The following is a 25,527-nucleotide window of genomic DNA, read 5'->3' as shown; positions in this document are numbered from 1 at the left end:
GGTTTCTACTGAGAAATCTACACAGTCTTATTGAGCTTCCCTTGTACGTGATAGATTGCTTTTCTCTTGTTGCTTTCAAGATTCTCTCTTTCTCTTTGACTCTGATATTCTGATTAGTAAGTATCTCGGAGTACGTCTATTTGGATCTATTCTCTTTGGGGTATGCTGCACTTCTTGGATCCGTAATTTTAAGTCTTTCATAAGACTGGGAAATTTCCAGTGATAATTTCCTCCACTGCTTTTTCTCCTCCTTTTCCCTTCTCTTTTCCTCTGGGACACCCACAACACATATATTCACATGCTTCATATTATCATTCAATTCCCTGAGTCCTGCTCATATTTTTCCATTTTTTCCCTATATTTTCTTTTGCTTGTTGTATTTCAGATGTTCTGTCCTTCAGTTCACTAATCCTATCTTATGCCTCTCTAAATCTAACATTGTAGGTTTCCATTGTTTTTTTCTTCTCTTCTACTGTGCCTTTCTTTTCCATAAGTTCTGTGATTTGTTTTTTCACTTTTGATTTCTTCTTTTTGTTTATTCCTTGCCTTTTTTATATCATCCCTCAATTCATTGATTTGATTTTTGATGAGGTTTTCCATGTCTGTTCGTACACTCTGAATTAATTGTTTCAGCTCCTGTATGTCATTTGAATTGTTTATTTGTTCCTTTGACTGGGCCATATCTTCAATTTTCCTAGTGTGATTTGTTATTTTTGCTGGCGTCTAGGCATTTAATTACCTTCATTAGTTTATTCTGGAGATTGCTTTCACTTCTTTTATCTAGTTTTCTTGCTGAATGAATTTGTTGGCTGTCTGTTTTTTGACATTCAGTTCAGCTTTTTCTGGACCACTAGCTTAGGTTTTGTTCAACAGAGGAGAGTTTTTCAGTTCTTGTTTTCTTGTTTCTTACCCTGCCTGTATTGTGACTCCCACCCCCACCCCCACCCCCCCTTAGGAGTGTCTACTTAGGTATTATAGACCCCAGCTGGATTTTCCCAGACCAAACTGGTCTCCTGTCAGGAAGAAACAGTCTCCTGTGTCAGTTTTCCCTGAGAGTGAGACCCAGCAGGTTGAAAGACTTTCCTGTGATATCTCTGGACTCTGTTTTTCTTATCCTGCCCAGTATGTGGTGCTTGTCTGCCTGCATGTCCTACCAGCATAAGGTAATGTGGTACCTTTAACTTTGGTAGACTCTCCCTACTGGCATAGTGGAGACAGAGGAGAGGTTGTAGGCTGGTTTTAATGGCTTCAAATTACCAAGCCCTGGTGTCTGAATTCCTGGAGGGAGGGATTCCACCTGAGTTGGGCTTTACCCCTCCCCTTGGGAAAGCACAGACTCCAGACAAGTTCTCAAACGAGCTTGTTTCTGCCTATATGCCTGGAGCAGTTGCAGCCTGAGAAGCCCTGCCACTATATCCAAAGGCAGTCAAGTCTTTGTAGAAACACAGCCACAAAAACTTCTGTTTCTTTTGTTTTCTTTTTCCGTCAGCCCTGCCCCCTTGGCACCAGGGCAAAAATGAGCAACCTCCACTTTGACCAGGTTCACCTAAGCTGGGGGCCTATGTTTGGTAGTCAGAATTTATTAATTAATTCCACACTTGAAGCTTTGTGCACTTAGCCCGTGCTGCTGGTAAAGTCTCTTTCCTTTTCCCTCTGAGAAGCAGCCTGTGGGGGAGGTGCAGCAGCCAATGGGGCTTGGGGAACTCACGTTTCTGTGGGGGGCTCGCAGCTGGTCCAGCTGGTCCAGACTGGGATATGCTGTGTGTCCTGTCACTGATGTGGCCCCAGGAGTTGTTCTGTACTGCGGGGAGAGGTGGGACTCCGCCGAGTCCGGTCCCGCTAGGCTAGCGAGGGTCCACTCCTCCTGCCGAGGGGGTCCACGGAGTAGAACCGCCAGGCGCAGAGGGGGCTCGAGCTCGAGGGTCTGGGTCGGAGGCGCGCGCGCAGGGGACCACTGCGGGTCTGAAGGACTGGAGGCCAAGTCAATTAAGGCATGAAGCAAGGTAGCTTTATTGTTGGTAGAAGCTTATGCCAGGGCCGCCAGTAGCTAAAGACCTCGAGGCTCGGTGAGCCCCGGACTATATACAGTTTGAGGAGAGGTGGAGTTAGGGCGTGGACTCCAGGGGAGGGTAGCCAATCACACAGGGAGGACGAATGGGGTGACTGTGACGTCTGTAGGCACCAGGGAGATGTTGTTTTTGAGTGTGCTTGTAGCAGCGGATGTTGGGCGGGTGGAGGGATAAGGAGGAGGCCAACAGGGGTAGAGAGACAAGACTGCGTCACTAGTCGCCGGGTGAGGCTTGTAATTCAGAGGTCTAGAAGAACCGGATGTGCCAAAATGGCGAGGGAGGGAATGAAAAAGACTAAGCCATCAGGCCAAGAATAAAATTATGCCACACTGTACTGTTCCTGGTTATTTAGTAGCTGTTCTGGAGGACGAACTAAATCCCACTCCTTGCTAAGCTGCCATCTTGGCCTAATCCCACAAGTGGTATTTTTTATTTATAACTTCTCCCCTTGCCCCATATGACTTAAGCAAATGTACAAAATAACATTTAAAATTTATTTTAAAGAACATACGATGCATAAAGATGTAATTTGAGACACTAACAATGTAAAGGGGGAGAGATGGACGTATAAGAAAGTTTGTATACTATTGGAGTTAGGTTGGTACTAGTTGAGCTAGGCTCGTATTAGTTTAAGGGTTAATTGTACTTACAAAGATAACCATTAAGAAAATAACTAAAAAATATAAAGAAAAGGAAAGAAGAAGGGTATCAAAATAGTACACAACAGAAAAGCAACTAAATTTTTCTTTCAAAGGCTGTACTGAAGTAACTGAGGAACAAAAAGCATCCAAGACATAAAGAAAAAAAAAAGTGGCTGAATGGCAGAAGTCAATCCTTTTTCAGTTATTACCTTAAATGACAATGGATTATATTCCCATATTAAAAGATAGAGATTGGCAGATTGGATAAAAAGTATGATCCTTCTATATGCTATCTACAAGAGACTCACTTTAGATAAAAAGACACAAAGAGAATGCAAGTAAAAGGGTAAAAACAGATATTCCAAGGAAACAAAAATCAAAACAGAGCTGGAGTGGCTGTATTATTGTACCACAAAATAGAGTTCAAGTCAATAAATATTATAAGAGACAAAGAAGGATAACATATTGAAAAAAGATTCAATGCAGCAAAAAATGGCAAAATGATTATAAATCTATATGCATCTCACAACAGAGTTCCCAAAATAACAGGAAACAAAAACTGACAGAATTAAAGGGAGAAATAGTTGTATGATAGTTGGTGACTTCAATACAGCTCTTTCAGTAATTGATAGAATATCTAAACAAAAGATCAATAAGGAAATAGAGAACTTGAAAAATACTATTAACAAATTAGACCTAATGGACATAAATAGAACACGCCACTCAACAAAAGCAGAGTATGCACTCTTCTCAAGTACATATGGAACATTTTGTAGGAAAGACAATGTCTTGAGCCACAAATCAAATCTTAATTAATTAAAGAATAATGAAATTATGCTAAGTTATTGACTCAGACCACAAAGGAATAAAGTTAGCAGTTAATAACAGAAGGAAAACTGGAAAATTTACACATATATGAAATTAATACACTGCTAAACAGTGTATTAGGCCAAAGGGCCAAAGAAGAATTCACAAGGGAAATTATGAAATATCTTGAGATGAATGAAAACAAAAACAGAACATACCAAATCTTAATGGATGCAGCAAAGGGAATGCTCCAAGGGAAACTTACAGCTCTAAACACCTACACTAAAAAAGAAAAAATATCACAAATCAATAACCAACTTCACACCTAAAGAAACTAGAACAGGAAGAGCAAACTACACCCAAAGTTAGTGGAAGAAATAGTACAGATGGCAGGAAAGATGGATGAAATACAGAATAGAAAAACAATAAAAGAATCAACAAAATCAAAAGTTGTTTTTTAAAAAGATCAATAAAATCAGCAAACTTTTAACCAGACTATGCTGTATGGAGCTATTATGTACCCCAGAAAAGCCCATATTCTTTTTTTCTTTTTTTTTTTTAAACATTCTTTATTGTGAAGTATAACATATATACACATAAATAAAAGCAATAATTTTCAAAGCACATTTCAACAAGTAGTTACAGAGAGATTTCAAAGTTTCATATGGGTTAGCATTCTGTAATTTCAGATGTTCCCTTCTAGCTGCTCCAAAACACTGGAAACTAAAAGAAGTCTCAATATAATGATTCAGCAGTCATACTCATTTGTTAAGTTCTATCATTCTGTTAAAGCTCCTTCTCCTTTATACCTTCTCCCAATCTTTAAGGATTTGGGGGCTATGCCTGTTCTAACTTTTTCATGTTGAAAAGGGGTGTTGACAGTATAGGGTAGGGGGATGGAATTAATTGATGCTTTTGGAGAGGCTAGCCCCTCAGGGTTTCAGGACTTATCTGAAGGCCATGTTATTTTAATCCATCTCTGTGGGGGTAGACCTATTGTGAATGGGACCTTTTGGTTCGAGTTGAGATCCAACTCATTCAAGGTGGGTCTTAATCCTGTACTGGAGCCCTTTATGAGAACCCGGAGAAAGACATGTCCAGAGATATTTTGAAGGGAGCTTAGAGAGAACAAACAGAAGCCGGGAAAGAAGGATCAGCATTCACTGGCCATGCACCTTCCCATGTGACATAGGACCCCAAATATCATCAGAGAAGGGATCATCTTGTTGATGCCTGAATTGGGACATAATCATGGCCACAGAACGGTGAATTTGTAAACTAGTAAATCTCTATTATAACAGCCAAACCATTTCTGGCATATTGCATTCTAGCAGCTTTAGCAAACCAAAATACAGACTGGCAAAGAAAAAGAGAGAAAGTACACAAATAACTAAAATCAGGAATGAGAGTGGACACTTACTACAGGCCTTATAGAAATAAAAAGGACTATAAGAGGTTACTATGAACAATTATATGCCAAAAATTAGAAAGCCTGGATGAAATGGAAAATTATTTGAAACATACAAATTACCTAAATTAAGAATAAATAGAAAATAGCAACAGACCTCTAACAAATAGAGACTGGATCAGTAATTTAAAACCTCCCAACAAAGAAAAGTCCAGACTAGATGGTTTCATTACTATATTCTACCATTAAAAGATTAAACACCAAGATTTTCCAAAAAATAGATTGCATCCTAAATCATTCTATTAGGCCAGCAACAACCTGATACCAATGCCAGATAAAGAAGGTATGAGAAAAGAAAATTACAGACCAATATCCCTCGTGAATATAAATACAAAAACCTTTAAAATACTAGCAAACTGAAACCAATAATATATAAAAGTATTATATACCATGACTGAGCGACATTTATTCCATTTACTATGTTGAATGCAAGGATGATTCAACGTAAAAAAATAAGTAAATGTAAAACACCACATTAACAGAATGAAAGAAAAAAACCCACAAAATCATTTCATGATGCAGAGAAGGCATTTAACAAAAATCCAACATTCTTTATATGATACGATAAAAACACTCAGAAAACTAGGAATAGAGGAAACTTTCTCAAAATGATAAAAAGTATTTATGAAAAATCCACAGCAAATGTCACATCAATGGTGAAAGACTGAAAACTTTCTCCCAAAGATCAGGACCAAGACAAAGATGCCCAATGATACCAATGTTATTCAATATTGTACTGGAAGTTCTAGCCAGAGCAATCAGGAAAGAGAAAAAAATGAAAGACATCCATATTGGAAGGGAAACAGTCAAACTATCCATATTCAGAAATGATGTGATTCTATATACAGAAAACCCCTAAAACTCTACAGGAAAGCTACTAGAACTAATAAACAAATTCAACAGGATAAAAATAAATACACAGAAGTCAGTTAGGTTTCTATACACCAGTAATGAACAACCTGAAAAGGAAATCCAGAAAACAATTCCATTTACAATAGCCTCTAAAAGAATAAAATACCTAGGAATAAATTTAACCAAGGAGGTGAGAAACTTGTACACTGGGAACTAGAAAACATTGCTGAAAGAAATTGAGGACCTAAATAAATGGAAAGACATCCCATGCTCATGGATTGGAAAACTTAATATTGTTAAGATGTCTATGCTGCCTAAAGTGATATACAAGTTCAATACAATCCCTAGCAAAATTCCAACAGCAATTTTTTTTTTGCAGAAATAGGAAAGCTCATCCTCAAATTCATATGGAATTGCAAGGGCCCCCGAAAACCAAAACAACCTTGAAAAAGAAGAAAATTACAGGCCTCATACTTCCTGACTTAAAAACTTACTACAAAGCTACAGTAACATAAATAGTGTGGGACTTGCATAAATATAAACATATAAAGCAATGGAATAGAATTGAGAATCCAAAGATAAATCCACACATTTAAAGCCAGGTGATTTCGACAAAGATGCCAAGTACATTCAATGGGGAAATAACTTTTGTCTCTTCCACAAATGGTGCTGGGGCAACTGGAAACCCACATGCAAAAGAATTAAAGTGGACCCCTACATTTCAACCAAATTCAAAAAATTAATTCAAAATGGAAAAAAGACCGAAATGTAAGAGCTAATGCTATAAAACTCCTAAAACAAAACATAGGAAGATACCATCAGGATCTTGTAGGAGGTAATGTAGTTTTAGACTTTACATGAAAAGCGTAACCAATAACAAAAAAAAGTAGATAAAATGGACTTCATCAAAATTAAAAACTTTTCTGTATCAAGACATTATCAAGAAAATGAAAAGACAACCTACAGAATGGAAAAAACATTTGGAATCATGTTTCTGATAAGCATTTAATATCCCAAATATATAAAGAACTCTTACAACTCAACAACAAAAAACAAATGACCCAATTTTTTAAATGAGCAAAGGATCTGAATAGACATTTCTCTAAAGAAAATATGCTAATAGCCAACAAATATATGAAAAGATGCTCAACATCAGCCACCAGAGAAATGCAAATTAAAATTACAATGAAAACAACACTTCATACCCATTAGGTTGCTATTATTAAAACAAATGAAAAGAGCAAAGCTTGGTGAGGTTCTGGAGAAATAGGAACCCTTGTACTTTGTTGGTAGTATGTTAAATGGTACAGTACTGTAGGAAAGTTTAATGGTTCCTCAGAAAGTTAAACATAGAACTATCATGACCTGGTAATTCTACTTTTAGGTATGTACCCCAAAGAACTGATAGCAGGGATTTAGACAGATATTTGTACACCGATGTTGAATGCAGCATTATTCACAACAGCCAAAAGGAGGAAACACTTTTAAGGGTCCATCAACAGATGAATGGATAAACAAAATGTGGTTTTAGTCATATAATGGAATATTATTCAAATATAAAAAGAAGTAATATGTACATGCTACAATGGGAGTGAACTGGAAACACAGTACTTTAAAATCAGCAAGTACTTGCAGGAATATAGGGAATACTTTTACAAAAAAAATACACCATGAGCATATTCCTTTGACACACAAAAAAAGGCAGAAATGACCGTAAAATCTGTACTTAAACTACAATTTTTAAGTGAAGATTTCTAGTTCTTATACAAGATAGAGGTGGTTCTCATGAGGTCCTCCCACCTGAAAAAAAGTGGTAAATAAATTATTTGTGGAATCATAAACTGCTTTTACCAAGATTTGTAGAAATCCAGATCAGGATGGAATCCTGATTTCATTAAAAACTGAACCAATAACTCACTAGTCCTGAATGACACTGCATTTAACCCTAGAATATCAGAAATATGACACACTATTTTCACATATATAAATTCAGTATGCCAATTGTACTTGGGAAATTGAAGCTCTAAAAATTCAGTATTGTCTCTGCTTAATTACATTAGGTTCTCACACTTGATAAGAAGTTTTGTATACTACAAAAAAAATGTAAATAAGTTAAAAACAAGACAAATGTAAATGGCAGAAAAATCAAATGAGATAATGTAGATTCCCAGTCTCACATAAAGTACCCAGACATCCCCTAGAGTGAGGCTCCTCATTTGTTCAGTAAGTAAACTGTCTAGTGGATTCACTTGGCAATTTTCTGATTTTATAATGTAATCTACATTAATAATGCATATAATTTTTTTAAGAAACAGGTTTTGATGTTTTGACCTCAAATAAACTGCTAAACATGTTGTATCAAAACATCTGTACTGTCTGCTTAATTGCCAAATAGCTGCATGCAAGAAATGAAGGTCAGCTACTTTCACTAGAACATCTGTACAGCATGAACTACACTAAGAGATTTTTAGTACATTTAAGAAGTATTCACAATATAAGTACATAAAATTTAGAATTTAACTGCTCAAATAAAATTATAGAAGCCTTCAGCAAAAAAGTCAGAAAAAACAATGAGCTCTTACAATTAATTTGCAATCAGTCAGTAAATGTATTTATAACTATAATACAGATCTTATTAACAATGTAATGCGGTTTTTAAACTTTATTCTGATATTAAAAGTGTAAAATCATTTAGAATTTAACTGAGAAACTGTTCTAGAAATGCAAACTTAACAAAGTCAGAGAAAAGAAAATCTACATACAAAAAAGAACTATAGGGCAGGCCACTGTGGCTCAGTAGCAGAGTTCTCTCACCTGCCATGCTGGAGACTCCCGGTGCCTGCCCATGTAATTAAAAAAAAAAGAACTATGTTACTTCTGGGAACATCAATTAGCAAACCTACTTTCCTCCATACAATTTGGAAAAAAAGAGTTAACTACAAGGCCAAAATAAACAAAAAGTAGAGTCACCTACCCTATTACACAGAACTGTGAGTTCTACATTTCTTCACTTTTTAAAACACTTACTTTATAAATTAATGGTTTGCCAGGCTCCTTAATTTTTTTAATAACCATTTAGGGACATACATATACATTTTCAAAATTGTGTAAACAGTGTTAGGAAAAATGGAAAATATTTTGTTTCTGTCTTATCTAGTATAATGAGTCTAACTCATAATGCAATAAATATGAATGAAATGTCAATATAAATACAAAAGCAAGACTACAAATGGATGTTTTTTTTTGGGGAATATATATACTTATGATCAACTCTAAACACAGAGTACAGAGAAGATGAAATGAGTAGGAAAAAAATCATTTTATTTCCCCATAAACACCAAACCAATGTTTCAAAATACTTAGCTAAATCACCAGTCCCAGTTGCTGCCTTAGTTCAAATGTTCACCAAGAAAATAGTCAAGCAACAGAAATTCATTGAGATGCCTTCTAGAGAAAACAGCTAAATTACTATAAAATTTATTAGTTTAGTAGTCAAATCTCTCAACACTTAGCAAATCCATTTAAAAAGTACTTTTCCCATTGGTTTATAGTAACATTAATATAAATGAATATTTTCAAAGTCGACATTCCTTTCACTGTGAACACAGAACTTTCTAAAAGATAGTTGTGGGCTGGGGCACAATAATGAATGGCTGCTGGGATAGCACTGTTCAAAGCCAAATAGGCTGACAGGTTCAGAAAGGCATAAATTATACATATAATCTCAGTATGCTACTATTTCTCACATTTTTGCTGTACATCCTTGTCTTATATTGTATAAATTATTTCCTCATATTCAAGTAAGAGGAATTTATTTTCATCATTTCAAAATAAGCCTTTTTTCAAAGAAAAATGAAATTAAAAATGAAAAAGAAGTTTCCTGTGTTTGTTAAATGTATTCAAGTGATGGATTTAAATATTTTCTTCACTACATGTACAATTTTACCCTCTCTTAGTGCCTCACTACAGTTTAGCAGTAAGACCTCCAAGTGCCTTTTTAAAAACTGCATCCAACAGATTATTAGACTATTAAATCTGCAGTTGAATCCTTCTGAAGACAGTGAATTATAACAGAGTCCAAAAAATGTATGACCATTAACACCCTTGGAACCTGCAAATAATCTCACATGTGCACATAATTCAAACATAAACTTTATGGGGAGAGGTTGCAAAACAAATACTACAATATTCTTTCAACTCTACCTAAATGCTGCCTTAGGGGTTAGATGAAAAGATTAATGTTACTAATAAGGAAGAGTCAAACTATTTTAAAGACTGTTTTCCAAGTAATTAACAATTTGCAAAACAAAGGTAAGAGCCTATGCTAATACATTTTTCCTGTAGTGTAATGTAATTGCTAATATGAGGTATAATTTGTAAGCAATGAGTACAAATATAAATAGGTATAAGCCACCACTAAATCACAGTTTGGTGAAAAGCTTTTCAGCTAATGCAGTTCAAGGAGGGGGCTAAGGGAAGTCAGAAGGGACAGACGGGTTTCCAGTGGGAACATCATTTACGTGCCTTATGGTTATCATCATTTCACATGTAACATCCACTGTTGCAGGAAGGTAAATCCTTTCAGGTATTCTGGCCAAGAATATACTTTATGTAGCATAGTAAAATCATTTAAGTATTACTAATACTTCATTTGCATTTATATTTGGGTATACATATAATTATATATGCATATCAGAAACTATTAACAGAATTTTAAATTACTTTTATCCCATTTTTGAAAAGTTAAGACTGAACTATCTACTACAGAATTTTCTACACTATCTAAGCTCAGGGATAAAAACCAAAATAATACTTTAGTAAATGGCTTGTGCGAAACTTCAAGCTCACTCATCTTTTTATAGATGGGTTTATTTAATGAGGATTGTGATCCAATGATTGTTTAGCAGCAATTTTACCAAACTGTAAATTCTTTTATTAACAGGCATTATAAACAAATAATACTAATCTTATTTAAAAATCATGAGTGCCACACTGGTGATATACAGTTCATGAATAACTTAAAAAGTATTTCCCATTTTAAAAGGCTACACACAGCATACAAAAAACTATACTAAACAAAAAAGCTATAATATGGATACATGATTGATGTGTCTAAAATGATATATATATACAGTACATAATTAATGTTAATTATGTGTTCAGTACATTTTTCTCTGATTCCCTTCATGCTTCACTTTCTCCAGAAACTGAATTCTGTACTTCCTCTTCTAAAATTGGTACAATCAGGTTATCCTTGGACATCAAATTGTATTTCATCACAAATTTAGTAAATCGATGACACAAAAACGTTTCATTCTGTAGAGAAGAAAAATGTTATTTTATTAATCAAAACCAAACCAAACAAAAAATATCAACATATTTTACTGTCAGTTGACAAGAATGCATCAGGATAATTAATGAAATATACTTACTTCATATTCATCAAATATCTGCCGGTGATGAAAATAAGCATGTGAAAATATTCTGTAAATCCTACGGCAAACTGATCCTAGTTTTGCTACAGATGATTCCTTTATGCTAACTCTAGAAATAAAAAAGAAATCATAGAATCTTAGAAATGATAGTCTAGTCTTATTTTAAAAATTTGGCATTGACAGAGTTGAGAGGTTATCCTTGAGGTTATTCTTATGCATTATATGATATCCCTTTTTAGTTTATGGTGTATTGGAGTGGCTTGAGGGAAGTACCTGAAACTGTCGAATTGTACTCCAGTAGCCCTGATTCTTGAAGATGACTATATAACTATATAGCTTTTACAATGTGACCATGTGACTGAAAACTTTGTGGCTGATGCTTCCTTTATCCAAGGTATGGACAGATGAGTTAACATAAAGACAAAGAATAAATAATGGGGGGTGCGGGTTAAGGGGTAAAAAAATTGGGTAGATTGCAAAACTAGTGGTCAAGGAGAGGGGTAAGGAGTATGGGATTTATGGGTTTTTTCCTTTTTGTTTCTTTTTCTGGAGTGATGGAAATGCTCTAAAAATAATTATGATGATAAATACACCGCTATGTGATAATACTGTGAGCCCCTGATTGTATACTTTGGATGGACTGCATGGTGTGTGAAGTTATCTCAATAAAAATATTAAAAAATGTAGGCTGAAACCTAAGGAAATTCACTAGCCCAAGGTCACAGTGCTAATAAGCAGCAAGGGCAGAACTGGGACTCCAGTTTTTTAACTCTTGAGCCAGTATTCCTTCTACCTAACTACAGTTAAATGAACTAAAGTTACAGTTTATTTAACTTTGTTAAAGTTTAAGGCAGTGTTACTGAATTAAAATAAATTCCTGACAACTCAAAACTGATTAAAAGAAACACTTAAGATATTAATATTTTGTCCACTAGTTGAAAGGAATTGTTTTACTTTAAAGAACTGAATTCATTTTTTTTCTTTTTTTTAGGAAATTAAAATTGTGTATTTCTAGTATTCTTTTCTTTTTTTAAATACATATAGGCAAAATCAGTTTTTCTTCTGACATATTTCATATGAGTTCTTTGGAGTTAATTATATTGGGAGGGGGGGAATCACCAAATCCATTAAACTGGTAACAAATATCTTAATAAAATAAAAGGCCAATCACAAGGGTCCTCAACTATTCTTCCAAAACATCAACAATAATAATAGTACAGTATACACAGGCTTCTTCTCAGATATTAAAAGCCTGTAGGCAAGGATAAGGAACCCTTCAAAAATAGGCATCCAACTTAGGAAAGTCTGCTTTTAAGGCATGCTGTATAAGAGGCAGTTGATTATATAGAATCATGTAATATAATCACAGAATCACATAATAATATGTGAATAAATAAACATCTTAACCCTAAGGCATGAGAGGGAAAAACTTGCAGAATGAGGCACAGCAGTAGGGACTAGAGTTGATTAAACTGGTCTCAAGCCTAGTAAGCCAAGTCCTGCTGTCTTTCCTTTAACCACAACACTAATTTTAAATTCTGAATAATTTTGAACAAGCCAAATATACAGCAGCAAAAAAAATTTTAAGGAATACATTAACCAGCAACCTAATTTTAGTTTTAAAATGTTAATCTTTTAAATTAAATCCAAAAAGTTTAATACCATGTTTAAAAGTTTTCTTTACCTGCTGGGAAAATATTTATTGCTATTCAGAAGACATGCAGCACCATCAAGTGTGTGCCTAGTGTAGTCTATAGCAGGGCACTAAGAAAGAAAGGATATAAAACTGCATTACTAATGAGCTCTACCACTTAGATTACGTATATGTTATATAGGTATATAAGACCTGGACATAAAAAAGTCACTTACAAATTCAGAATGACTATAAAATGCAATATTACATTAATAAATAAGGCTTTATTATCCTCACAAATTCTGGCAGCTAGCAAACTAGAACATCAAGCTTCCACAAGATACATGGACCAGTCTTCCATTTTCCAACTTCCAACATTATACCTAGAAGCAAATATTTAGAGATGGAAAGAACTGGTGATTAAGCCAACTCTCTGGCTTTATAAATGAGGAAACTGAGACTAACATGATCAGTGATTGAGACAAGATCAAAGCCATGAAGAAGGACTCAGAAACTATCATCTAAACATGCTGATTCCTGGTCCAGTGAGTGACTTATACTTTAACCAAGCTAACGAGAGCTTCCTTCCCTTTGCAAATACCCTGAGGGATCAATTGACTTCTTATGCCCCAGAGAACATTCTTTATTATGTCCTTGGCAACAAATCTATAGTCTACCATCTCAAGAATTTCCTCTCTGAAACCTCTTTAAATTTTAACATGAAATTTTGAATTTTTTTATATCTTAATAAACCTGTCTTATCCTATTCCACTTCTCAGATACAATGAAACCTACTGTCTCATGGCAAATCAGTAAAGGAAAAATAAAATCATGAATATTTCTCCAAATCTCATCCCAGTTTTCCCGAAAGGCAGATAAACAGCAGCATTAAGTAAAAGGATTAGTAGTCTACCAATGGGAAAAAACAAACACAAGAAACACTAATATGCTAGCTCTACCCATTAACTAGATGTTTTTCTAGTGTTAAGACTGAAGTTATGTTTAGAAATACAAATTAATAACCATTAAATATGGCTTAGTATAATATCATAGCAAATAAATGAAGATTTTCTAAACAAACTAAAAAAGTATTTTTCTAGGTATAAATCCAAAGGAATTTATGGTTAATGGATCCTTGCCTACCATAGTACCATGAACAGTGTTAACTGAAAAAGACCATATTCAGTTGTCTTCTGAATTTAGATACATGATTATAGGTGACTTAGTCAAAACTAACATTTGGTTTGGTCCTGTTTCTAAAACTAGTGATTTACTTGAGTATACCATGGAATAGTTTCATAACCTTTTTACCCAGAGCTATCCATTAGAAATATAATGCAAGTAACACAATTTTAAGTTTCCCAATAGCCACATTAACAAAATAAATTAAAAGATTAATAAAAGAGGTAAAATTAATTTTAATATATCTTATTGAACTCAATATACCCAAAGCAGTATCATTTCAATATGTAATTGATATTAAAAAAAACTAAAAATGAGATATTTTTTCTATTTTAATTAAGATATAAAACACAAAATGTACCCTTTTATACAATTTAGTCATTTTTAGTATACTCACAAAGTTATGCACTTTCACCAAGATTTCATTCCAGGACATTTTCATGACTCCAAAAAGAAACCCATTAGCAGTCATCTTCCATTCCCAACACCTTCCAGCCCTAAGCAACCACTAGTCTATGTTCTGTCTCTAAGGATTTGTTATTTTGGACATTTCGTTAAAATTTAATCATGTAATACGTGGGCTTTTGTGTCTGGTTTCCTTCCTTTCACATAATGTTTTGAAGGTTCATCCATGTTGTAGCATAAATCAGTATTTCATTGTTTTATGTTTTTTTTGGCATGGGCAGGCTCTGGGAATTGAACCCAGGTCTCTGGCATAGCAGATGAAAATTCTGCCACCCTATTTCATTCCTTTTTATAGCTGAATAATAGTCCATTGTATGGCTATCTCGAATTTTGTTTTTCCATTCATCCGCTGATAGACATTTGTTGTTTCTAGTTTTTGGCTATTATGAATAATATTGTTATGAATATTAGCATACAAATTTTTGCATGGACATGTTTTCAGTCCTCTTGGGTACATCTAGGCATGAAACTGGTGAGTCATATGGCAACTCTATTTTTATCATTTTGAGGGAATACCTCAAACTGTTTCCACAGTGACTGCAGCATTTTACAAGCCCAACAGCAATGTATGAGAGCTCCAATTTCTCCACATCCTTGCTAACATCTGGTATTGTTCTTTAACATTTTAGCCATTCTAGTGGGTATAAATTGTATCTCATGGTTTTAATTTGCATTTCTGTAATGACTAATGATAAATACTTTTTCACTAATGAAAAATGAAATGGCTTATTGGCTATTACTGGTTTGAAGCTATTACGTACCCCAGAAAAGCCATGTCCTTTAATCCTCATTCAATATTGCTGGGTGGAATATTTTTTATTGTTTCCATGGAGATGTAACCCACCCAATTATGGGTGGTAACCTTTGATTAGATGGTTTTCATGGAGATCTGTCTCCACCAATACAAGTGGGGTTGCTTCCTGCAGCCTTTTAAGAGGGAACCACTCTAGAAAAAGCTTTAGAACCAACAGAGTCCACAGGGCCAGAGACTTTTGGAGATGAAGAAGGAAACCGTACCCGGGGCAGTTTCTTGTTTTGAAGCAAGAAGCTGCAAAGCTAGCAGATGTCACCATCTGCCCTCCCACCCCAAAATGCACCTCTTGTTGGTGCCTTAATTTGGACATTTTTAGGGCCTTAGAACTGTAAACTTGCAACTTAATAAATTCTCCTTGTTAAAAAACAATTCCGTTTCAGGTATATCGTATTCAAGCAGTTTTTGCAAACTAGAACAACCACTTGTATATCTTTGAAGAAAGGATCTATTCAGATCCTTAATCTAATTTTAATTGGTTATCTTTTTATTGTTAAGCTGCAATAGTTCTTTATATATTCCAGATACCAGACCCTTATCAGACAAATTATTTGCAAATATTTTCTTCCATTCTGTAGTCTGTCCTGGCACTTTACTGATAATTTTCTTTGAAACACAAAAGTTTTTTGAATTTTGTGAAGTCTAATTTATATCTTCGTTTTTTGCTTGTGGTTTTGGTGCCATATCTAAGAAATGGGTGCCTAACCCAAGGTCATGAAGATTTACACCTATCTTTTCTTCTAGAGGTTTTATAACTGTAGTTCGTACATAATAGGTCTTTGATTCATTTTGAATTAATTTTTGTGTACGGTATGAAGTTGAGAGTGCAATTTAATTCTTTTGCATGTGGATATCCAGTTGTCCCTCAAAGAGATAAGTTTACATTCTGTTTCTGTACTAAGTCTTCAAAATTAAGTATGTATTTTACACTTATAGTACATATCAATTTGGACTACCCACATTTTTCTAATGTTCCAAAGCTAAATGTGATTCAGGGTTACCATATCAGACAGTCAGACAGTGTAAATTTAAACCTTTAATTGGTTCCTAGATTGCTGTTTTTTTTAAGAGTTGGGGGAGGGAGTCTGCCTTATTTTAGCTGTTTCCCAACCCTTCCCCAACAATTCATTTTCAGGTAACTATTTGTGCTCTGCCTCAGGTGTAATCACAAAAGGGTTGCCAAAAATACAGTAAGTTACAAAGTATGTAATGTAGTCAGAAACTTTTATAAATTATATATTTTCAAATATATAGTCATAATGCTACCGAGAGTAATCACTATCAGCATGTGACTAAAAAGTATTGCAGATAATAACAAATTATAACCTTAGTCACTTATAATCACTATTTGAACAATTAGCCCTATTTGCTGCAATGTCTCTCTTTAGTTTTCAAGGGTACTGAATGAATTATCCCAGATGCTGAATACCCTGTCTTCCACTTCACAATCTACTTCAAAAGCCCAACACTTTTAATCAATAAGAGCAATCTTCTTAGTTACTGGTCTGTCAGATCCTATGCTTTCCTGACTATGTACGATTATTCCAAGAGAGTTCAAAAAGCATGCTTATAAACCTTTCTCTTGCTTGTAAAATAGTAGCACTATTCCATATAATAACCACTTGGAAATCCTATGGTCCTCTCTTAACGGATGGCCAATTCAAGGGAGCAGGACCTCAGCAAGCAATTATGAAATTTTAAGACTTTTTGTTCAAAGGTCCTAAATGCTGATGATTACCCCATTATACAATTTAATATCAATCAAGAAAAAAGTGATGTGACAATGGCAATATGTATAAGTCTCATATCACAAAAACAGCACATGAGTCAGAATACTGCATCTTTACAATTTGCCAAAATGAAATTAGCCTTCTTGATTCAGCTTCCTAATGAAATTGTTGCATCAGTCACTATATTATGTAGCCAGGTTCAGGGACATAAATGAATCCATTTAGTGGATTTTCCCAGATGTAAACTGATTCACAATCTTAATACTTCAATTTATTAACAAAAAACTTAATGAAACGCATCTTTCAAATCAGTGCTATCTGCTTACACAGGTATCAAATAGTCCTTATTTTAGAGATTTTACCCTTTTTTCAAACAAGAAATACCAGATATTCATTTTCCAATTAGTGAGTAACTTGTCTTCAAACCTTAGAGGTCTGTCCACATAATGACTGTTTTAAGGCCTATAATTCTAAGAACTGGCCCAGTATCTTCAATGAGTCAATGTCAGTAAAAAGAAACTACTCCAGATTGAAAAGGAACTACTCCAGATTAAAAAAGAATGCAGATTAAGGAAAATGCAATGCCATCATGGTCTACACAAACCAGTTATAAAGAACGTTTTTGAAACAACTAAGGAAAAGTGAATATATACTGGGTATCAGATGATATGAAGAAATTATTAAAATAAGAAATTATTTATAATAAAATAAAAATTATTTAAAATTGGTAAAAATAAAATTTTTAAATTATTTAAAAAGGGTTTTTATGTGATGATACTGTGAGTCACTGATTATATACCAAGAATGTAATGTTCATATGTTAAAAATCTTCATGTTCATATGTTGTTATGTTCTGTCAATAAAAAAAAATTAAAAAGTAAAACAAAAGAACAAAAAAGAAATAAGTCCGATAAACAACTGCTATTGACTATACTTTCACCTTAACAAAAACTAAATGAAAAGAAAACATGAATAAGTTATTCAATATAGAGCCAATTATGAAGAAGAAACTCATTATGGTGGGTTTCAACACATAGGTAAGAATATAACAAAATGTAGAGAAAACTGTTGACCTATGAAATTAAAAAGCTCAAAATTAACACTTTTACCAATACACTAAGCATTACCAATAGTTCTTCCTATCAAAAGAACAAATCATGACTGAACAAAAATCTAAAAAGGTATGTCTCACCCATTACATAGTGAGTATCAGCACAATGTAAAAGCTGTTATTCTTTGAAAGTCAGTGAATCACTAAGTGAGCACTACCCATGCAATAGCCCAACTATGAAAAATGATGCTAATAATATGAAATCCTAAAATGCATTTTGACAAAAATCTTATAGAAAGGTACTCTAATCCAAACGTCACAAATGGTGAACTAAATAAGCTCTAAAAACTTGTCTATCATTGTCATGAAGAGACTTACGTAATGATGATTCTATTCATTCTATTGTTTCATAAATTCTCACCTCTTTTGGAGTTTTATGAGCTGCACAGAGAAAAATCCATTGTTCAGTTGCTGTCATTTGAGTACACGTATCTGGATGGCATTCACTCTGTTAAAAATAATTACACACCTTAATTATGTAAAATAATGAAGAAAAAGTTCGTCTTTTGGATAACTAAAATCAATTTAAAATTCTAAAAGAAAATAATTGGAAATTTTGGAAAAGCTTTTGTAAGGATACTAAATTACAAAAATAGAAAAATACCAGAACTTTCCAATATGTTTTTATTTAACTTTTTAAAATATAATATAATATATATACAAAGCAAAGAAAGAAAAAAGCAATAGTTTTCAAAGCACTCTTCAACAAGTAGTTACAGGACTGATCGCAGAGCTTGTCATGGGCTACCATACCATCATCTCAGATTTCCATTATGTTGTAATTTAAACAAAATATTACCTGAAGTTTGACAGCAAGTCCATTTAGCTCAAGGCAGAACTGCCTAAAAATGCAAATACATAAATGAAAAATTGTTTTTAGAATATTAACTTTAAAAAGAAAGTCCCATTACTATTAACCCTCCTTCCTCACAGTATTATTAACATCACCCGAATTAAAAAAAGCACATTTCTTCCAAAGACTTACAGATTAAAAACAAAACCAAAAATCAAAACCCTAATAATGTTCAATACCAGTTGTTCAGTAAGTTGATCACTCTTATACAATGGAAATTGGGACAATTTTTCAAGGAAGTAATTTGGAAACATTTATCAAAACACTTAGAAAACATAAACTCTTTGACTAAATTAATCTCCTTTAATTAATCTATTTTAATGGAATTATTAGAACTGCATGCAGATATCTGCACAGAGATGTTCACTGGAACTTTATACACGCAAGAGAAAAATTTTGGAAACATTCTAAATGATTAACAATTGCAAAGTAGTTAAATGCTAGGGCATTTATATCTATATTTCACAATATGATTTCAGTTTTTACACTCATATGTATTTTTAAGTTTTGTTCTGACTACAAAAGACATGCTCCCAATAAAAACGTCACACACCACCAAATATATAATGTAGAAAATGTAAGTCTTCTATAATTCCACCACCCCTTCCTCACAGAAAACCTGTTTACACACAAATTTGCTTTTCTATGCACAGATTAAAAATATACTGTGCATCAACAATGGGCTCATATAATGCACAATTTTGCAATTTGCTTTCGTCACTTAATAATTCTTGTGCGTTGTTCCCTCCTATACCTTCCTTCTTAAGCCAAACCTGAGAATTTTAAAGCCTAGAACATATATAGTAAGTGCTCAATAAATACTTCTGAATAAATGAAGAATGGAGGAAATTACATGATATTGGGACCCTAGTTTTAGACAGATATTTGATATGAGAGGGCAATTAATACCCCACTTGTTTTATAGTTATCAAAATACTGAATGTGCTCCCTCTAAAATTTCTATCAGAAAAAATTAGGCTCATAATATGAACTTAGATAATCACTACTATATCTCCCTATCAAACAGATGAAAACACTTCGATTCTGTAAAATATAAATTTAAAAAACCTAGATAATTAAAAGAGGAAATCCCAAAAGAAAAAAAAATGAACATATATGAAAAAATCTGATCAATTTGGAATTCATTTACTTATTTAAGGTATATTAAAATAGAAGAAAGCAAATAAAAAGACAAGGGTCAACTTTTCAGTTGTCTATGACTGTATTTCCTTTACACATACCTAATAATAATCCTGTTCTTGGAATACAAAAATAACACCATGTCTGAATCACCACATCACTCCCTACTGCCCATTATCAGTAGGATGAATGTTATATATTTTTGCAATGTCTTTCCAGTAAGTAGTAATAACGACTGGTGACAGCAACTTTCTTACCTAGTCCACCCCTTTTATGGCCAACAGCAAACTTAAACTAACTGATTCAGCAGTATTATGGGTGCAATCTATGGCAACAAATTAGTGCAAACCTAAAATACTTCAAGTTAATACCTAAAATACTTCAAGTTAATTGAATACAGGACTAAAACATATAGTTGTGCAGGTAAAGATACAAGCTAGAGCTGAAATCCAACTACCTTTCCATCACCAAGCCATGCATCCTGCATTGGATTGCATCTACTCAGAAAAAGGAGTGGGCACCTTTTTCTAATCACAGATTCAGTGTGGGCTAGTGACAGCTATAAGTGAAGCCATGAAACAAATCTCATTAATATCATAATTTAATCAGCTGCCTTAACCAATAATGGCAAGTATATGGCCTCAAATCAGTAACATGAAGTATATGCAAAAAAACCCCAAAACCTTTGAAACTCTTCTTAGTCAAATATAAAGATGGACCCAATATGATAAAGAGATAAAGAATATATATGCAATGTTCAGTACAAAACAAAACAAAGAGTGGGTAGCCTTCAGGAAAAAATAACGAAAGTATAAACAATAGCCCCAGGACAAATGCAATATGCAATCAAAGATTTTATAAATTTTGTATAATGTATACTTTATAAGTTAGACAAGGAGGAAAATGTTTTCTTACAAATGAAACAAAAATCTCAAAGTAAAATCATCTCTTGTTAGGATTTATGCTTATAGTGAAAAAAAGATGCTACCTTTCATAATTAATCCCAAAAGATAAGTATTTATTTCCAAGGCTGATTAAAATGAGGCAACGGATATACTATACTAAAATGCTCTGTATTCTAAGTTATAAAAACAGGAAAATATGTACATACTCATACTTTCAGTTATCCTGTGTTGAGAAAGTTTAAAAAAAAATCCTATAGTCAAGTAAGTTGTCCAAAAAAAGTATGGCAAAAGACACAAAGAAGTCTTAGCATCCTGAAACTGCTGTACTGTTATGACATGATGTTATGTCTTGGCAATATCAAGACAACAAGCATGTAGCATTAAGAAAAAAAAGTGCCCTATCTAAAAGTTGAGGCACTCATAGTAGGAAATGAAGTTTATTCTATTCTTATTATCTAAAAATCAACTCAAAAATACACCCAGATGAACATCTTATACATATACTACCCATACACACACACACACATATGTACACTTTATATTGCATTCTCTATATTTAATGTCAACTCACTCCCAACCCCGATTTCTACTGGAATGTCAGTAACTTGAAAGAATGACCTCGTAAATTCAAGATACAACTGCTTCTAAAGTTAACCTATGTTTTTTTCACTAGTCATCAATTTCCTCAAAGGATGTTATGAAAAACTCCAAAATTCCACAATTAAAGATTATAATTAACCTCTTAATTCACAATTAAAGATTAAGTAAAGTGAAGACTGGATGTTCACAATAGTTCACAGGTATCAGATACCAGGCCTAGACTAGGACAAGGAGGTGATCCTTTATAGAGAAATACACAGTTATTTACAAATGGGGAAATGGAAATAATACATTTGTGACTGTGAATATGATTAAGGAAAACCAGGGTAGGGGGGAGGCCTGAATTCATTAACACAGAAAGGTGCAGAGCCAGGTCCTTAATCAGTAGTCCTAGTTACCAACCAGCTTTGAAACCACCTTTGAAAGAACAAGTGATGTTACAGCATAACTTCATCTGGAAACAATCATAGATAAAAACTGAGATGTAGTTACAGAGTACGTTTCATTAATGATTCACAATCATCACTAATATTAAAGATTTTTTTACTAGGAGAAGTATTATGACTACTCTGATATATCATATGGACCTACCTTAAATGTTCATACTTCCATACACCTTCATCTTGACCTTCAGGTGGTTCAAGAATTTTGTCAATATTGGAGCAATCTGCCCTTATGTTCTGTTGGATATACTATGAACAAAGTTCTTATGGTTAATTAAAATATAATATTAAATGGTAAATCATGTTAAATAAATATAATTTTTGAATACATAACTGCTCTGGTGATTCAACTTTTGGATTATACATTAAATAGGAATCACAATTCGTAACTGAGAGAAATAAATAACCCTTACCTGTTCTTTTCCAATTCAATTTCTTTGGGACAAACATACATGTAGACATATACTTATCAGTATTAAAATTGGAATTAAAATTGCAAAACAAATAGGAACATAAAATTTAGATAACGTATATAGCAACTATGGTACATATTATATGTTTCCATTTATATGAAATGCTCAGAATAGGCAAACCTATATAGAAACAGAGAAAGTAGATTAATAATTGCTTAGGGCTGGGTAGGGGATACAGAGGAGAATGGAAATGATTATTAATGTGTATAGGATTTCCTTTGGGGGTGAAAATATTCTAAAATTAAATAGTGGTGATGGGTGCACAATTCTGTGAATATACTAAAAAATTATTTAAAGGACTGAATTATATGATATATGATCTACGTCTAATAAAACTTTTTTAAAAAATGACTGGACTGGGTGGTGCAATAGTGGCTCCTTGGCAGAATTCTCACCTGCCATGCCAGAGTCCAAGGTTCAATTCCCAGTGCCTGCCCATGCCAAAAAAAAAAAAACAACAACAGACCGGAGAAAAACTAAGTTTAAAAAAAGGTTAGGGGGTCATTTTCAATTAAAAATATATCATTTACCTAGCCTCTCCAGAACATCAGCTAGCTACATCTACCTACTGCATATTATTGACAGCCCCTTCCAACATGAAAAAGTTAGGATGGTCATAGCCCAAATACGTCCAAAGAGTTGGAAAGAAGGATCAAAGGTGATGGTGGAGTTATGCGGAGAAGGCAGGGTTTAACAAACAAATATGATTTAATTGGTATTTCTTTTAGTCTCCAGCATCTTAGAGCAGCTAGAAGTAAAAACCTAAAATTGTGGATTGTATCCTGTATCAAACTCTGAAATCTGTTCTACTAATTGTTGTGCTGTGCTTTGAAATTTATTGCTTTTTTGTATATGTGCTGGTTTGAAAGGAAGTATGCCCCCTAAGAAAAGCCATGTTTTAATATAAGTCTCATTTCATAAAGGTAGAATAATCTCTATTCAATACTTGAGTATTGAGTATGTTTGAAACTGTAATCAGATCATCTCCCTGGATGATGTGATTTAGTCAAGAGTGGTTGTTAAACTGGATTAAGGGACGACAATGTCTCCACCCATTTGGGTCAGTCTTGATTGGTTTATTGGAGTCCTATAAAACAGGAAATATTTTGGAGAATGAGAGATTCAGAGAGAACAGAGAACACTGCAGCACCACAAAGCAGAGAGTCCATCAGCCAGACCTTTGGAGATGAAGAAGGAAAACACCTCCTGGGGAGCTTCATGAAACAGGAAGCCAGGAGAAGAAGCTAGCAGATGATGCCATGTTCGCCATGTGCCTTCTCACTTGAGAGATAAACCCTGAACTTCATTGGCCTTCTTGAACCAAGGTATCTTTCCCTGGATGACTTTGATTGGACATTTCTGTAGACTTGTTTTAATTGGGACATTTTCTCGGCCTTAGAACTGTAAGCCAGCAACTCATTAAATTCCCCATTTTAAAAGCCATTCCATTTCTGGTATATTGCATTCCGGCAGCTAGCAAACCAGAACAGTATATATGTTATTTTTCACAAAAAAGAAAAAAAAAGTCAATTGCGATGATAAAAAAAATACTCCTGCTAGCCCCCTATATTCTGGAGCAGCTAGAAGTAAAAATCAGAGAGGATGGTATGGTAGCCCATGACAAACTCTGGCATCTGTCCTGTATCTACTAGTTAAAAGAGTGTTTTAAAAATTATTGCTTTTTTCTTGTTTTGTTTTGTATATATTTGCATATATGTTATATTATAAAATAATAATTATTTTTTAAAAATTAGGCCTAAGTGTCACCCCCAAAGAACCTCTTTTGTTGCTCAGATGGGGCGTCTCTCTCTCTCTCTCTCATCAACTTGGCAGGTGAACTCACTGCCCTCCCAGCTATGTACGACATGACTCCCAGGGATGTAAATCTCTCTGACGACACGGAACAGGACCAGGGATGAGCCACAACCTGGCATCAAGGGATTAAGAAAGCCTTCTGTGTTATGCTGAGTGAGACTAGCCAAAAACTAAAGGGCAAATACTGTATGGTCTCACTGATATGAACTGACATTAGTGAATAAACTTGGAATATTTCGTGGGTAACAGAGACCATCAGGAGATAGAAATAGGGTAAGATATTGGGTAATTGAAGCTGAAGGGATACAGACTGTGCAACAGGACTGGATACAAAAACTCAGAAATGGACAGCACAATACTACCTAACTGTAATACAATTATGTTAAAACACTGACTGAAGCTGCATGTGAGAATGATAGAGGGAGGAGGGCTGGGGACATAAATGAAATCAGAGAAAGATAGATGTTAAAGATTGAGATGGTATAATCTAGGAATGCCTAGAGTGTATAATAATAGTGAAATGTACAAGGTACAACTTTAAAAATGTTTTTGCATGAGGAAGAACAAAGGAATGTCATTATTGCAGGGTACTGAAAATAGATGGTAATTAATATTTTAAAATGTCACCTTCTGTGTGAGACTAAAGCAAAAAATGTTTATTAGTTACAAAATTTATATTTTGACTAGTGCATTTCCTAATATAACTTATGTAGATAGTTTGATTGAACGCCATAAGTACTTAGAATCTCAGGTAGGACATAAGATTTTGCTGGTTTGTCCAGAGTGACGCCCTGATGAATCCCAGAGTAATTCGATCAGTGAGTGGAAAAGTATCTGCAAAGCCCCCTTCGGGGAGTGGTGAGAATGGGAAGAAATTCAACCTCCCCAAGTTGAATTCTTGATATTCTCACAAGCAGTGTGGACAACCAAAGCTATAGGCTGAACCCCCAATCTTGGAGTTTGTTCATATGAAACTTAACCCCGCAAAGGATAGGTCAAGTCTACTTAAAATTTAGGCCTAAGAGTCACCCCCAAGAGAGCCTCTTTTGTTGCTCAGATGTGGCCTCTCTCTCCAGCCAACACAGCAAGCACAC

At 34.1% G+C, this 25,527-nt stretch overlaps 1 protein-coding gene across 4 annotated transcripts in view; it reads right to left on the bottom strand.

Annotated features, from left to right (window-relative positions):
* Positions 1–1,986: 1,986 nt before the first annotated feature.
* MOB4 (MOB family member 4, phocein) overlaps positions 1,987–25,527 on the bottom strand; it is a 35,453-nt gene continuing 11,912 nt past the window's right edge. The window contains exons 3-10 of one of the 4 annotated variants that reach the window (XM_077154576.1): positions 22,294–22,394; positions 19,004–19,046; positions 18,566–18,652; positions 12,957–13,036; positions 11,270–11,381; positions 11,004–11,153; positions 8,652–8,676; positions 1,987–3,799 (exon numbers count right to left, since the gene is read on the bottom strand). In XM_077154576.1, the coding sequence (XP_077010691.1) occupies positions 11,022–11,153; positions 11,270–11,381; positions 12,957–13,036; positions 18,566–18,652; positions 19,004–19,046; positions 22,294–22,394 (555 nt within the window). In that variant the 3' untranslated portion in view covers positions 1,987–3,799; positions 8,652–8,676; positions 11,004–11,021. Of the gene's footprint in view, positions 3,800–3,842; positions 7,638–8,651; positions 8,677–9,137; positions 11,154–11,269; positions 11,382–12,956; positions 13,037–18,565; positions 18,653–19,003; positions 19,047–22,293; positions 22,395–25,527 lie in introns of those variants that run through there. The other 3 variants (XM_077154575.1, XM_077154577.1, XM_077154574.1) reach the window with 3 other exon arrangements.

The sequence above is a fragment of the Tamandua tetradactyla genome, chromosome 3 (assembly GCF_023851605.1).
Source record: "Tamandua tetradactyla isolate mTamTet1 chromosome 3, mTamTet1.pri, whole genome shotgun sequence".
Taxonomy (NCBI): Eukaryota; Metazoa; Chordata; class Mammalia; order Pilosa; family Myrmecophagidae; genus Tamandua; species Tamandua tetradactyla.
This window is presented reverse-complemented; position numbering and strand designations above follow the sequence as displayed.